The sequence below is a fragment of the Amphibalanus amphitrite genome, unplaced genomic scaffold (genome assembly GCF_019059575.1).
Source record: "Amphibalanus amphitrite isolate SeventyFive unplaced genomic scaffold, NRLGWU_Aamphi_draft 000509F_arrow, whole genome shotgun sequence".
NCBI lineage: Eukaryota > Metazoa > Arthropoda > Thecostraca > Balanomorpha > Balanidae > Amphibalanus > Amphibalanus amphitrite.
In genome coordinates this window covers 337,793-353,648 of record NW_024882003.1, presented here as the reverse complement: position 1 = coordinate 353,648, position 15,856 = coordinate 337,793, and the positions used below count along the sequence as shown (strand labels likewise).

The window sequence follows — 15,856 nt, the reverse complement described above, 5'->3', positions numbered from 1 at the left end:
CTCCGGAAAGCGTCTTCCGTTCCGGTCACTCGTTCATTCACAGACTGTTCTCGGCTGCTGATGCAGCGCCCAGCGGTCTGAGGCCGACAAACGACATCGCAGTGCAGCCTTTCTAGTGCGGACGATGCCTTAGCATTTATACGTAAAGAGCGGCGTCACAGTGCGTGCAGGTACACCTGCACTCTGCAGCGACTGTGACAAGCGTTGCGAGGCCGTTGGAGTAGGTTAGCGTATGTTCATATCGTGTCCGCCAATATCGGCCTGTTTGTCTCTAAACGTGTCGGTGTGTGTGTGTGTTTGGAAACCCGTAGCAATGGTGCATATCCGCATTCGGCGGGTTCACACTGCACCGTCAATCGCCGCTGGCTTTGCAGATGCCTGATACGAGATGCTTACGAGATACGAGGTCTGGCACGTAGCTAAATAACGGAATGTTGTAAAGGAGGTCTCCGGGATCGACAATCGACAGTGACTGAGGATGGCGCCACTGCCAAAAATCGTTGCAGGCACTGTGAAGTGCAGATCGATATGACGGACAATGCTCCGATCTGCGTGCGGCCTCGGTGCCTTCCCTACCGAAGGCCGAAGAGATCAAATTACAAATGTCAGTGTCACGTGTTCAACCCTGTGTATGTATGTATGTATGTGTTACCGCCGAGAGGGGGAATTGAAGGAATAGGAGGTGCCAGTTCAGTTTATTGCTTAGGGCATGCGAATGTGCAACACTTACCTGTGCATGTCTGCCTGCGGAATTTGCACTGCATGGGATGTTGGGACGTTTGCTTTGTGTTGCAATCGTGGCTGCCGGGTTTGCTCACACATGTTTTGCCTTCTCTTACAGTGCAAACGTGCTAAAGTAATTGTTCATTGATGACAGGCGTATTGTGGACCATTGAACTCCTTCATCTTGCAAACGAAGTACGTATCCATACGTTTATGTGTTAAATGTCTGCGGTCAACTGTGGCTACGCTATGGAGTCATTTGTTTTCTAATGAGCTGGCCACTACTTTGAATTGACACTGATCACAACAGAATGTTCAGCAGACGCCAGACAGTACAAAATGTGAATGATTGCTTGTGAATAATGCACTGTCAAACAAATCGCTAGAATGCTTGCTCGATTGTCTTGTCCGCATAGCTTCTTGCGCAGGGCTGTCGTGCATGAATCGTGCATGAGCACTGCATGAGCTTCATGTGACTGACGGTGCGTGATCTGTGCGTGTTTGTTGCAGCTTTTACGTGACAAATGAATGGACTACTGCTGCAATACATCACTGGGGCAATCCTAACTGTCCTTCTCTATTGATGGTAGTTGACGAAACGCGGTTACAGTAAAAGTTCGTTTGCCGCTTCCTTTCCCAATCACTCAATGAACACAAGCTGAACAAGCTTACCTTCTGTCCAATGTAATGTCCCATCCTTGTCATTGGTATCACTGAAGAGGAGAATTGAAGACAAGATGGATCAACAGAGGGTTCAAGTGCAAGAGAAGAAGACAACTGTATGTGAAGGGTCACGACCAACAAGAGGAAAGAAGATGACTGAAGCTGGCAGAGAATACCAATGTGGTATCAAGACACAGGCATATAACAGATACTGCAAGGAGCTTAACAAGCTGTCAGTGCGCATACTGACTGAAGATGGTATGGAAATAGCAGACGATATCAGTCAGGAACTTCTGGACAAATGGATGCTTTGCCATCAGGAGTTCCTACAGATTGAACAGGAACTCCAAGAACTGCTGGATCCTGAAGACAGACTCCAACATGACAAGAAACATGGCCAGCAACTGGAAGAAATGAAAGTGATTCTTGGTCTTCTAAGACAACAAGATCCAAGAGGGCTTCTCTGCCGCCCGTATTCAAGTGCTGCACCTGGTGCAGTTGGAGGACAGGGTGTGACGCAAGAGACGCCTCAAACCGACCTCAGGATTGAACGCGATGATGACAACAAAAGCGCTGCATCTCGAAAGAGCACTGCAAGCTCGTTTCGTGCTAAGCTGCTCGAAACCCGCCTTCAGGATGAGCGTCAGCGAGCTGAAGCGGAAGCGAAGATGGCTGCTCTCCAGAGTAGGAGGAAACTGGACCAAATGAGACAGGAACTCGAATGGAAAGAAGAAGAGCTTCGGCTGAAGACACAAATTGAAGTCAGTGCAGCACAGAGGGAAGCTGCAAACCGGATTGCAGAGGAAGAAGAAGAGATGTTTGTTATGGAAACAGGAGCAAGACCTCGCAGGTGTGTCGAACATCAGCAAGCTCCTGCTGCTATGCATGAAGCCGCAACACTGAGAAACTATCAAGAAACTGAAGGTCCGACCGTCGACACAGCTGGCCTCGGTATCAGTCGCTCAACAAGAGTTCCGTTGGACGCAGTCGGTGATCCGCAAGGAAACGCTGAGATGACATCTCAAGAACAACTGCTGACGGGTCTGTCAACGCTGTTGTCAGCTCAGAACAAAAGAAGTGATCTCCCTAAGCTGGAGCCAGACGTTTTCAAGGGCAACGTTGAAGACTTTCCGCTTTGGTTAAAGTCGTTTGAGTCCTTCATTGAAAGCAAGACCGAGTCTCCAGTTGAACGGCTGAACTACATGTCTCGTTACACGGCCGGAGAAGCGAGGAGTGCGATACACGGACTGCTGTGCCTCAGGACCAACGACGCGTATGACCGAGCGAAGGCACGCCTCATCGAGCGATATGGGAACAGCTTCATTACCGTCACAAGCTACAAGAAAAGACTGAGGGACTGGCCTGTGATCAAACCGGGCGACACCAAGGCCCTGCAACAGCTGGCTGACTTTCTAGATGGGTGTTCTGCTACTGCTGATGTCGTGCCAGGCATGAGAACGCTAGGCGAAGCAGAAGAGAATGCAATGATCTTGAAGAAGCTGCCGAGGTACATCGTCGATAAGTGGAAAAGGATCGTGGACAAGAAAATCTACGAGCCAGAGCCTGGCCAAGAACCGTGTTACCCATCGTTCGATGAATTTGTCACATTTCTTGCAAGAGAAGCAAGAATCGCCTCGGGCCCCGTGGCGATGCTGGCGACCCAGGAGGAGACGCGGAGCCAGCGTCGCCCGCAAACACAACCCGCTAATGGTAGAGTCAGGACCTTCCTGTCATCAGCAGGCGCCCCCAGGCCGGCAACTGAACTACGTAGCGGACACACTGGAGGCTCACTGGATCCGACGCCTATCAAGTGCTTGTTGTGTCCAGGACGACACATCACTGGACTTTGTGATGTCTTCAGATCTAGCTCGTTAGATGAACGTCACGAGCTGGTAAAGAGATATCGTCTCTGTCGCGGTTGTCTTCGAGCTGGCCATCGCTGGCGTGAATGTAGGCGCAAGGAGACCTGTGACAGATGCGGCAAACGACACCCGACCCTGCTGCACGACGAACGACTGGCCTCCGTGCACAGGGAGACACAAGAGAAGAGATCGGTCCACGATGGATCTACTCAGACTGCAACGTCACTGCAGGTGACAGCCGAACGAGGGACGACACCCTGCTCACATTCGATGATCGTACCCGTCAGGATCTGGCACAGACTTCATCCGGAGTTGAACCTGGTGACGTATGCAGTTTTGGATTCACAGTCGGACGCGTGCTTCCTGAAGAGCAGCGTTCGGGACTCTCTGCAAGCTGACGGTGAACCGATACAGTTGGAGCTAAGCACGATGGCCGGCAAGTCAAGGCTGGAGTCACTGGCTGTGAAGGACCTGGTCATCGAATCCCTGAGCACAGGCACCGAGATTGAACTACCAACCACGTACACACGGGATGACATTCTTCTTGATCGACAGCTGATCCCAAGGAAGTCAACAGTTCAGGCTTGGGAGCATCTCACAGAAGTGGCATCGAGCCTACCGAGGTACTATGAAGAGGCTGACATCGGTCTGCTGTTGGGGTTGAACTGTGGTGCAGCCATCAAGCCTCTGCAAACAGTCACAGGTGGAGACAACGAACCCTGGGCAGTTCGCACTGAACTGGGGTGGTCTGTTGTGGGCACGGTCGAGACACCGACGACGCCCTCTTCAGGCTGCTACCTCGTCAACGTGGGTAGTGACGTCACTATCAGGCGACACTTTGCCTTCAGGATGCAAGTGAGAGAAGTTACTCCAGAACAAGTATCACATCTCTTCGATAGTGACTTCAAGGAGGTCTCAAAGGGTGCCAAGATGTCACAAGAGGACATGAGGTTCGAGACGTTGATGAAAGAGCAGATGGTGCAGGGAGAAGATGGACACTTCGTGGCACCGCTGCCGCTGAAAGACCCGGACTCTCAGTTCCCGAACAACCGGATCATGGCAGAGCAGCGTCTTGCTTCCCTCAGGAGACGCTTGCTATCGCAGCCGCGCTTGAAAGAAGAGTATCAAGCATACATGCAGGATATGCTCGATAAAGGCTACGCTGAAGCTGTTCCGGATGACGAGCGATGCCGTGACGACGGGAAGGTATGGTATGTCACTCACCACGGAGTGTACAGTCAAACCAAACAGAAGCTGCGCGTAGTGTTTGATTGCAGTGGAGAATTCCAGGGATGTTCCCTGAACAACCAGCTCATGCAAGGGCCCGATGTGTCCAACAACCTGTGCGGTATCCTGACTCGGTTTCGAAAGGAGCGCATCGGTATCACATGTGACGTGAAGGGCATGTTCAACCAAGTCAGGGTAGCCCCCGAAGACAGAGACCTGATAAGGTTTCTATGGTGGGAGAACGGCGACATGCGGCGAGAGCCATCCGAGTACCGGATGACGACACATCTGTTCGGCGCTTCATCTTCGCCGGCGTGCGCCATGAGTGCCCTGAACAAGACAGCCGACCAGTACGAAGAAGTGTTTGGATCTGACGCGGCAGACTTCATCAGAAGAGATTTCTATGTGGATGATGGTCTGACGTCGACTACCGAAGAGAAGTCAAGTGTGCAGCTGGTCAAGGACACGATCAGCATGTGCTCGAGTGGAGGTTTTGAGCTGCATAAGTTCACATCCAACTGTCCCGAGGTGGTGGCAAGTGTTCCCGAGAGCCGGCGTGCAAAGTCCTTGGAGCACGTGGACATCTCTGAAAGGACTGTCATTGAACACGCACTCGGCATGAAATGGAATCTTCAAGAAGACTCGTTCCACATAAATACGGACATCTCAGTGAAGCCGACAACCAGGAGAGGAATCCTCTCCATGGTCAGCTCCCTGTATGACCCACTCGGCTGGGTGGCCCCATTCACACTCCTAGGAAAGAACATTGTGAAGCAACTGTGCTGTGACGGGCGTGACTGGGATGAGCCTGTTCCGGACCACGTCGAGCCCCCGTGGGAGGAATGGAAGACGGACCTGAAGCAGATCGCAGACATCTCTATTCCAAGAAGGTACGCCTTCTCTGAGCACAGCCTGGCGGACTGCAGATGTGAACTGCACCACTTCTCGGATGCAAGCCTAGATGGATATGGAGCCTGCAGTTACTTGCGTATCATAGATCAAGATGGATCAGTTACAACGTCACTGGTCATGAGCAAGAGTCGTGTCACACCGAAGAAGTCGGTGACAATCCCAAGACTGGAGCTGGCTGCAGCTGTGGTAGTGTTACGCGGCGTTTCCGTAAATTATATATAATATTGATATTTCGATGTGATGATGCGATGTCGATGCTGATTTTGATTGGCGTGTCGTGGTACCGTGATTTTCTTCCTGTTTCCTTTGGTTCTGGTCGTGATGCTCGCAACTAGTCTTCCTGTTTTCTTTGTTCAACATCATCGCCGCCGCGTAACGCCTCTCACGCTCGCCCGTCAGTTTGTCGGCAGATCATTAAGCAGTTTAGATTCCCAAAGCCCAAAATGCATAAAAGCAACAAGCTGTCGTGACTGACTAATTTTGTTAAAGTCTGAATTGTGTCAATTTGCACTCTCATATCTCGGTAAACGTTCAGTGTCTACGCATCATAGGTAAATTAAACCAAACAAAGCGCACCGATAATGCCAGGAAAACTCAATAGCCCCATTTACTGTTCCGCTACAAGCACGTTACGGAACTGTGAAGACAGAGGGAGGGAGAGAGAGGGAGAGTGAAAGAGAGAGAATAAGAGTGAGTGAGTGAGTGAGAGAGAGAGAGAGGGAGAGAGAGAGAGAGAGAGAGAGAGAGAGAGAGAGTGGGAGAGAGGGAGAGAGAGAGAGAGAGAGAGTGGAGAGAGAGAGAGAGAGAGAGAGAGAGAGAGAGAGAGAGAGAGAGAGAGAGAGAGAGAGAGAGAGAGAGAGAGAGAGAGAGAGAGAGAGAGAGAGAGAGAGAGAGAGAGAGAGAGAGAGAGAGAGAGAGAGAGAGAGGGGTAGTTTCGTCGACAACTATCGATTCGGTTTTTCATGCCATAAAACGGGCAGCGGACACGCCGAGTGATCCCGGCCGCACCTGCACAGCCCACTACTGTCTTACTTTTAAAACTTGTCGGCCCGGGTGACCTGACGGAGACTTTGTTAGACGCGCGGAGAGAACAGGCAAGTTACTAATTCGTTTCGTTCCGAGCCAAAGTTGTATCAGTCAAGTACGTGGTGGTGACACTTGTCAATTCTGTACTGGGTGGAACGAGACAACAATCACAATAAAATGACGCCTCACCGGTCCTGCGGCGCGCGCGGCTCAGCGTGGCTGTAAAACGATTACCGAATTGGATTGTTACCAAGCGATGAGTGCAGTAGCACCTGCACGCTGTCGGTCGGCTGTACTGAGAGCCGTGCTATTCTCTCTGGGATTGAATATCGATTTCACTGTTCAGCGTCATAAACGAGCAGCTGGTGATGTTGTGCGACTGGTGGACACGCCCGGGCAATACAGGCCCACTCAGAGCGGTCGTAAACAATATCGATCAAGGGTAGTTCATCTGACTTTTTGGCAAGTGTTTAATGGTCGGGATGGGCAGCTAGCATCATTATCTCTGGGCTTCCGCAACTGGCATTATTGCATGCATGCACCTCTCAATCATTATTCAGGTCATCCTGGAAGCAGCCTGCAGCTGAAATTGACCACAGAGTCAGCCCACTCTGAAGGCAATTAGGAGCTTCCGGAACGAGCTAGTAATAATCACATTCGCACGACAACCATACTTCGGAAGTGAATTCCAGGAATTAGTAGCCCCCTCCATGCGGCTAATCATGGCACCACCATGTAGCCCCGTTACATGAGATACCCTTTTGTCGTGATTCCTTAGACTCACGGAACTCTAACCACCTCGGGGTACGTCCGGAAAACCACAGCGGACTACTCCCGGAAACCGTAACGGGGTACGTCTGGAATACCACAGCAGACTACACCCGGAAAACCACATCGGGACTGTCCGGAATACCACAGCGGACTTGACCCGGCAACATAACGGGGTACGTCTGGAATACCACAGCAGACTACACCCGGAAAACCACATTGGGACTGTCCGGAATACCACAGCGGACTTAACCCGGCAACATAACGGGGTACGTCTGGAATACCACAGCAGACTACACCCGGAAAACCACATCGGGACTGTCCGGAATACCACAGCGGACTTAACCCGGCAACATAAGGGCATACGTCTGGAATACCACAGCAGACTTCACCCGGAAAACCACATCGGGACTGTCCGGAATACCACAGCGGACTTAACCCGGCAACATAACGGGGTACGTCTGGAATACCACAGCAGACTACACCCGGAAAACCACATCGGGACCGTCCGGAATACCACAGCGGACTTCACCCGGATATCTATCAACGGCGTCAGCGTGATGCATCACCCTACATCCGGGTTAGCTAATCAGGCACGCACCCTGCACCGCCGCTTCTCACCAGCGGCAGCACAGGCAATCGAACAACGACGCCTGCCCGTTTCACTGCCGGCTCACGACAGTACGGGCCTCCAAACTGGATCTGACCTTCAGCCAGCCAATGGCACGTCTCCAACCATTCGAAAATGTGTGGAGGCATGCAAGTGGTATCTCCATGCAACGACCAACACTGCCTTAAGTACAATTGCACTACCTTGACCAGAACAGGGAGGACAGCACTTATTTCTCATTCCCCGACAATTGAAAAAGTGTAATCCAGTCGATTGTGTATACCGTACCAACACGCTTCAGCTCGCTTCCATAGAGAGGTAATTACGGCCACGCATGGCCAGCCGTCGCTGTCTCATTTATGGGGGCAGTAAACCCAGCGCTCACAGAGCAGTCGGGAGATCTGGGTTGGTGCTGTAGAAACTTTACAGTAAATAGGCGTCACACACCATTACATGTGTCCTAGAAGTGGACTCGTCGCAGCCCTCACTGGTGCAGGGCATGATGTCGGCAATGACAATAAGTAGTAATAATCTACCCCATTCGATATAATGGTAACGACTGGACTATTTTCCTGGTAAGGGCGGCTGGTGTAACGCCAGGCCGTATGTCTCTCTTAACCACTACAATTGTTATCCCGTAAATTAGTCGCTGAATAGAGGAATGGAGCCAACTGACAATGACTGTTTATCTTATTGACTTGGTCCCAAAAATCGTTCGGTTATCTGCTGCACTAACAATTTGCATAAATTATAACGATGCGGCGTCCCCTACCAAATGGCCGACGCTAAATAGGCGAACCGGCGCGCCTGGAATTCTGTTGAGTTTGGCGGAGTGATATTGACGTAGTTTACCAAATGTGCCAGACGCACTGAATGTCAATTAGGTGAATAGTCCTTAAGCAAGTATAGGACATTACTAAATGATAATGATACGGCGTCCCCGAAACTAAGCGGCTGCGACTAATTGGGTGAACGGCGCGTCTGGAGTTTTACTGAATTAGGCAAAGTTATATTGACGTAGTTAACCAAATCTACCAGTCACACTGAATGACAATAAGAGGGTTCTTCAACCAGAACAACTGAACAAATTGACAATAGAATAAATTGACCTCTACGTAATGCCCCATTGGCATCAATTTCACTGCTGAGAGTCACTGCACCGAAGGTATAATTCATCACAAAATTAAAGCGGGCATCGCGATTACGTTTTTGAGGGAAAGCTAACCAGTAATAAAACTAGACACTATATCCGTTCCTAATCATGCGTTTTTCTATGCCTGGGTTTCATCTAGAAAACGTGCCTTTACCGAGAAATATAGTAAAGTTGGAAATCAACGTACTCCGCACTTAATCATGCCGTATTATATGAAATAGAATGCAAAACATTCAGCCGCAAAACATTGAATGCGTGTGTAGGGCGTAATTGACTGACAGCATTGCGTAATTTGCTTTGTTGGAAACGTAGGAGTTTAAATGATAGTAATAAATAATTAAGCCAGAATGGTTCATTGTTTTACATCGCTGCCCGTTCACACGATTGTAACTACGAAAAAGTAGTACCAGGGGGGATTTTTCAGTTTATGGCGGAAATTACTTGACATGTTTGCTTAAACTTCCGAAACTTCGTATAATAGAGCGTTCTGGGTTCGTTGTCAATTTGCAAGGTTTTCTTGGTGAAATAGTTAGTAATTTATAAGGTTGTCGTAACTTGTTTGTAACATGTTGAGAGGTTTCGTGGATTGTAATCACGATTGTTAGTAATTACGGTCTGTAACTCAAGTTTTCATTACTTTTCGTTATTTACTTCAGTTCTATTAAAATCAGCCTTTGATTTTTAATTCATCAATAATGAACTTACTGCAAAGTTTCTGAGTACCACGCTATTGTAAAGTATGCTAGTACAAAATGAAATATGGCTCTCGTCAATGTAGGAGGGAATGTGGCGAAACATGTTTAGTTCGAACCGCGGAAAATCAGTAAATCGGTAGGGCCGGTTACTTGAACGATTTTATTGCCACCATGGTATACCGGTTTCGATTTGGCTCAGTGAATTATAATTGTACACAATCCATTGAATTACTTGTTGCAGATTTTTAGAACCCTAAATTACTCGACAATATACGTTAATCCGTTAACGAGTCATCTACGAAAAACAAAACAGAAACATCGAACGCTCAATCATTACTTCAAATCTGGGAAGGTGTTTCATTTTGAACCTCCTTGAGCTGCAATTGATGAATAAGCGAACTGAGACCTACTAGCAGTAGCAACTATCCGGATAATTGCGAATGCATACAGGAAAACTACCGTCAAATGGCAGGCTGAGCTCTGAAGATTTTTTTTTTTTTTTTTTTAAACAAGATGTTGATTACTGAAATTATCTGGTATTGTCAGTTGACGTCATCCAAGCGTTAGTATGAGCTAATGACTGCAGGTTAATAGCAAAGTAATAAGAGGCCAACCCCCAGATCCTCAACGCTCAAATCGACCCACTCCCCTTGATATTTGACCGAGATATATCATTTGCTAGCCTTGCCACCCAATTATAGACCACAATTTCTGAAACCCGTTCTACTCTACTCATCTACCCGACCTCGTCAACCCATCGCTTCGATCATCTCCCTTTCGTTATAGCCCCTCATTCGCCATCATAGTCTAGTTTCGTCAGTGGGTTATATTGTGTGTTACGTGCTAATTTCAGGAGGAGGGAGTAGGGGTGGCAGTGGGAGCACGACATATTTGACATGCACAATCCGCGTCATACACACGTGAATGCACGCAGACATAAACTAACTTCAGAGCAAGCGAAGGCGTTATAGTGGGTACGAGATTTGCACAACTCTTTATAACGACGTTAACAGTACGCACACAAAAATGATGCAGAAGTCTGAACTCCACGAGTAAGTGACCATTTACCGAGATATTTGAATCAATTGACAGACTCAGATTTTATGTTAGTGGGCCAAAAATAAAGCATTCGATAGGCTGGAGAATCTAATGCCACCGAATGACCGGCGACGCGCTGCCGGACTTACATGATAGTTGTCGGTCGCAGGGGGGTCAAGAAGCCGACCAGTCAGCCCGGTATCGACGGCGATTCTCACATCGAACGATCACACACCGCGAATGACTGACAGTCCTCCAGCGTGAGTGAACGAATGCGTAGTGTCCCCGCGTCCGCGTCGCCGCTGCTTTTATAGGGAGCAGCGGAGCGAATCGATTGGAATCGATCGGCCCACACGGCTCGGAGATAGGACAGTGTGTTACATGAAATTCGGTTCGAAAGAAAGTACGGCGTGTCACATCAGAAACAACCTTGGAAAAATTCCGTCCTCGGAATTTCGAAAAAAATGTGATAACATCGATTTCGGTTCAAATGAAAGTACGGCGTGTCACATCAGAAACAACCTTGGAAAAATTCCGTCCTCGGAATTTCGGAGAAAGGTGGTACCATCGATTCTGAGAAGCACGTCACATACAAAAAGGTGATAACATCGATATCGAAAGAAAGTACGGCGTGTCACAGTAGCAGTGAGGACAAGTGTCTTCCTGCGAAGTGAGCTCTGTCTGCCAAACCTCACCGAACACTTCTGGACAGATAGTTTGGCCGTGTTGGGTTACGTTCAAAACGAAAGCAAACGGTTCCACGTCTACGTGGCTAACAGAGTGCAAGAGATCAGACAGTTCTCGTCAGCCCGACAGTGGAGGTATGTCCAGTCAGCGGACAACCCTGCCGACCTAGTCTCACGCGGGATGCGGGCCGACAGTCTCAAGGCGAGCACCCTATGGTGGGAGGGCCCCTCCTTCCTGAAGCAGCCCGGAAGTCTGCCGGGTGGTGGAATCATTGTCGAGGTGCCCGCAGATGATCGGGAAGTCAAGGCGGCGGCATTCCAAAGCGGAACTAGAACAGGGCAGCTGCCGAAGTCGTATGGTACGATGTCTTCAAGACTGTCGTACTTCTCGAGCTGGTATCGGGCGAAGAGATCAGTGGCCCTTTGTCTTCGCTACAGAACGCTCCTCTTGGAGAGGATCAGATCCAAGAGTGGCGGCAAGTCGGAGAAATGTTCGCCGAGTGGACCGAGAAGAAAATTAGATCCAGTCAGTGTGAAGGAGATGCAAGAGGCCGAGAAAGTCATCCTGAGAGCAGTACAGGAAGAGTGTTTTGTGAAGGAAATGAAAACTGACGCAACGAAGATGACTTCTGGAGTGACAGCAGACGGTACCAGCTCCCTGAAGCGGTTGAATCCGTTCGTTGCGGACGATGGACTGCTGCGCGCTGGGGGACGTCTCAGGAGGAGTAGTCTGCCCTTTGAAGTCATCCATCCAGTGATCTTGCCGAAGGAAGGTCAAGTCACGAAGCTGATTGTCTACAATGCTCACGAAGAACTGCACCACGCAGGACGTGAATCGACTCTCAGTGAGATCCGGCACCGTGGATATTGGATACTCCATGGAAGGTCAGTGGTCTCGAAGTGCATTTTGGGGTGCATCCAGTGCCGAAGGATCAGAGGAAGGCCTTGTGGCCAGAAGATGGCGGATTTGCCAACTGAGCGAACGGAAATGTCGGAGCCTTTCGAGTTCTGTGGCGTGGACGCGTTTGGCCCGTTCTTCGTGCGAGAGAAGCGCAGTGAAGTAAAGAGATGGGGTCTGATGTTTACCTGTTTCGCTTCCCGAGCTGCTCACCTGGAAGTGATCAGTTCTCTGACCGCTGACTCATTCATCAACGCATATCGTCGTTTTATCTGCAGAAGAGGTCCCATCAGGCGTATATACTGCGACAATGGAACTAACTTCATTGGTGGGAAGAACCTGTTGGAGAGCGCTCTGAAAGAAGAGGATCACAAGCGAATCGCTCAGACACTCAGTAAAGACAACTGCGACTGGGTGGAGTTCGCATTCAATGTGCCATATGCGAGCCATATGGGAGGCGTTTGGGAACGCCAAATCCGAACGGCGAGAACGGCGCTGACCAGTCTGCTGAGCGCTAATGGTCAACAGCTCGACGACGAACTTCTGCAAACTCTTTTCGCCGAGGCTGAAGCCATCATCAACAGCAGGCCCTTGACCTACTGTAGCATGTCCAGTAGTGATATTGTGGAGCCATTGACACCTCTCCAACTCCTCACCCTAAAATCAAAGGTCGTCCTTCCTGCCCCTGGGATGTTCTGCTCCGCGGACCTGTATGGGCGACGACGGTGGAGGAGAGTACAGCACCTCGCCACCGAATTCTGGACGCGGTGGCGACGCGAGTTCCTGCCGTCTCTGCAGGAGAGGCGGAAATGGCAGCGGCCAGAACACAACCTGCAGGAGGACGACGTTGTCATCATGGTTGATGACAGCCAACCGCGAGGCGCCTGGCCACTAGGCCTGGTTGTGGCGACGTACCCGGCTACGGACGGACTTGTGCGAAGGGTGCGAGTGCGTGTAAACGGTCAGGAGTATGACCGCCCCGTGCACCGTCTCATTTCTCTCATGAGACGTGGGCAGTGTGATTCCCAGTCGGGGAGTCAGTGAGTCGAGCAGCGGGGCTGGAGATTTCAGCTCGCGATCTTCGACGGAGCTGGAACAGAGTGGTTCGTCAAATCGGCCGTTGCGGTCTTTGCGCGGACTTTGGGCGAGTGCTGAGACAACGCGGCCAGTGATTGCGGCACCCGGCGGAGCGGCTGCAAAGAACTCAGCTGTGATGGGGTGTTTGCGGAAGTTATCTTTAAGTTTGTTAAGTGCGCCTCTGTGCATCCGGGATTTGTTCTCAGGATCATAAAATCCTCACCGGATTTTGGGGAGCCATGTTACCGCCGAGAGGGGGAATTGAAGGAATAGGAGGTGCCAGTTCAGTTTATTGCTTAGGGCATGCGAATGTGCAACACTTACCTGTGCATGTCTGCCTGCGGAATTTGCACTGCATGGGATGTTGGGACGTTTGCTTTGTGTTGCAATCGTGGCTGCCGGGTTTGCTCACACATGTTTTGCCTTCTCTTACAGTGCAAACGTGCTAAAGTAATTGTTCATTGATGACAGGCGTATTGTGGACCATTGAACTCCTTCATCTTGCAAACGAAGTACGTATCCATACGTTTATGTGTTAAATGTCTGCGGTCAACTGTGGCTACGCTATGGAGTCATTTGTTTTCTAATGAGCTGGCCACTACTTTGAATTGACACTGATCACAACAGAATGTTCAGCAGACGCCAGACAGTACAAAATGTGAATGATTGCTTGTGAATAATGCACTGTCAAACAAATCGCTAGAATGCTTGCTCGATTGTCTTGTCCGCATAGCTTCTTGCGCAGGGCTGTCGTGCATGAATCGTGCATGAGCACTGCATGAGCTTCATGTGACTGACGGTGCGTGATCTGTGCGTGTTTGTTGCAGCTTTTACGTGACAAATGAATGGACTACTGCTGCAATACATCACTGGGGCAATCCTAACTGTCCTTCTCTATTGATGGTAGTTGACGAAACGCGGTTACAGTATGTATGTATTGACGATCAAGAGCAATCCACAATCGGCGTGGCGATTACACTCCGAGTCCGAGCTGGTTGAAGATAACACAAGAAATAGGTACCTACACAAGAAAACGCACACACTTAAGGATACGAAATACACAACGCTGTGTGGAGGTCATCAGGTCCTCTCTGCAGAAAATACGTCAATCGTTCCAATTTGCAAGCAGTACGGAATTCTGATCATCCCTGCATCGGGTATCACTGATCGAACCGGTGATACCGTGATAGAACCACAATGGAATATGGAGAAATAAATATATGTCTAGCATATTATTATTAGTACCCGAATGAAATGTTTTCCTTCCATGGATGTCGATGATTTCGTCGAACTACTGGGACGCAAATGATGTGAATAGGAGCGCTAGACATTGAACTGCGTTCTAATCGCAGAAGAGTTGCAATGGCGCGGCAGCTTCGATACGGCTATCAGTTTCGGCGCAAAATTATTATTGTTTGCATACGGAGCGTGACGCGACTGGAAATCATTTTCGCAATTATATCCAACACCACTACCGACACGTTGATTTGGCATTGTATGTGCGATGACCTTCTGACCTCTCCATCTCCGACCTGACCTCTCTGATAGCCGACCTCTAGAGGCGCACGGGATCACTGTCTACCGGTGATGGTGAGGCATTCCCCGATTATATCCTTGTCGCCGGTCATGTATGTACGAGCACACCGGAGTGGAATGCTGCAGTGACTGAAACAAAATGGCAGAGGAGTGAGGACCAAGAACCTATACAGGCGACATCACAGGTGCAGCGACAAAGCGACCCGCAAAGTTGGGTTATTTTACTGCGGATCTGAACTGGATTGAGTGAGGTAGTTCAGAGTGGTTCATCAGACTGAACTGGGCGGGAACCTGGTCCTGAACGGACGGATGACTGGCGTGTCAGAGTCGCATCACCGCATCCTGACTAGGCAAAACAGCTTCCGGCGGAGTTTTGCGTGACGTGGGGACTGGGGACTGGAGTGATGTGGTTGTAACAATTGTAACAACACCTGTATCCGAGTGTCAATTTAGTCACATCCGAGTTCCGACACAAATACCACGCGAAACGCCAAGCGTCTTATTAATGTCTAGAGATACCTACTTGGCTGTCGCCAGTCACTAGACACCATGGCCAAGATTCTTACCATGGCAACGCTTTATCAATATAACGTTGATGTCATGGTAAGCTATACAACGCTATATACGGCCTTGGGTGTTTAGGACCCCGGTATACCGTATATAGAGAACTAGCGTTGGCCTTGGCCTTGGCCACGGGTGGAGAATGTTTGAAAAAGTTACCCCGGCCGGCGACCGAAAGTCAGAAAGACAATGATGCTCAAATATTTGTCAACGGTTATCAACAAACCCCTATTCTGTGGCATAGAATAATGAATGTCTGCCGCTTGTACGTTTTTAGGGAAAACTGCTGCACGCAGGTGCGGAAGATTTCGTAATTGTAACAACAATTTTGCAACACGACTTAAAATTTCGGACGCATGTCACCTAGTGCTATAGGTCAGGTCATCAGGTCAAATTTGCTGGATGACCGTGCCAAAAATGC

General features: G+C 49.5%; 1 protein-coding gene and 1 long non-coding RNA gene across 2 annotated transcripts; both read left to right on the top strand.

Moving 5' to 3' along the window:
* Nucleotides 1-656: 656 nt before the first annotated feature.
* Nucleotides 657-1,290, top strand: LOC122392967. Its single transcript, XR_006258609.1, has 2 exons — nucleotides 657-918; nucleotides 1,234-1,290. It is a non-coding gene; the product is annotated as an uncharacterized LOC122392967 (long non-coding RNA).
* A 2,888-nt stretch (nucleotides 1,291-4,178) lies between these two features.
* LOC122392955 lies at nucleotides 4,179-5,805 on the top strand. Its single transcript, XM_043388344.1, has 2 exons — nucleotides 4,179-5,365; nucleotides 5,787-5,805. The coding sequence occupies exons 1-2, from the start codon at nucleotides 4,179-4,181 to the stop codon at nucleotides 5,803-5,805; spliced, it is 1,206 nt and encodes a 401-aa protein (XP_043244279.1).
* The last annotated feature ends 10,051 nt before the right edge of the window (nucleotides 5,806-15,856 follow it).

Coding starts and splice junctions, on each gene's coding strand:
- LOC122392955 (XM_043388344.1), top strand. CDS start 4,179: ATGTCACAAGAGGACATGAGGTTCGAGACGTTGATGAAAGAGCAGATG.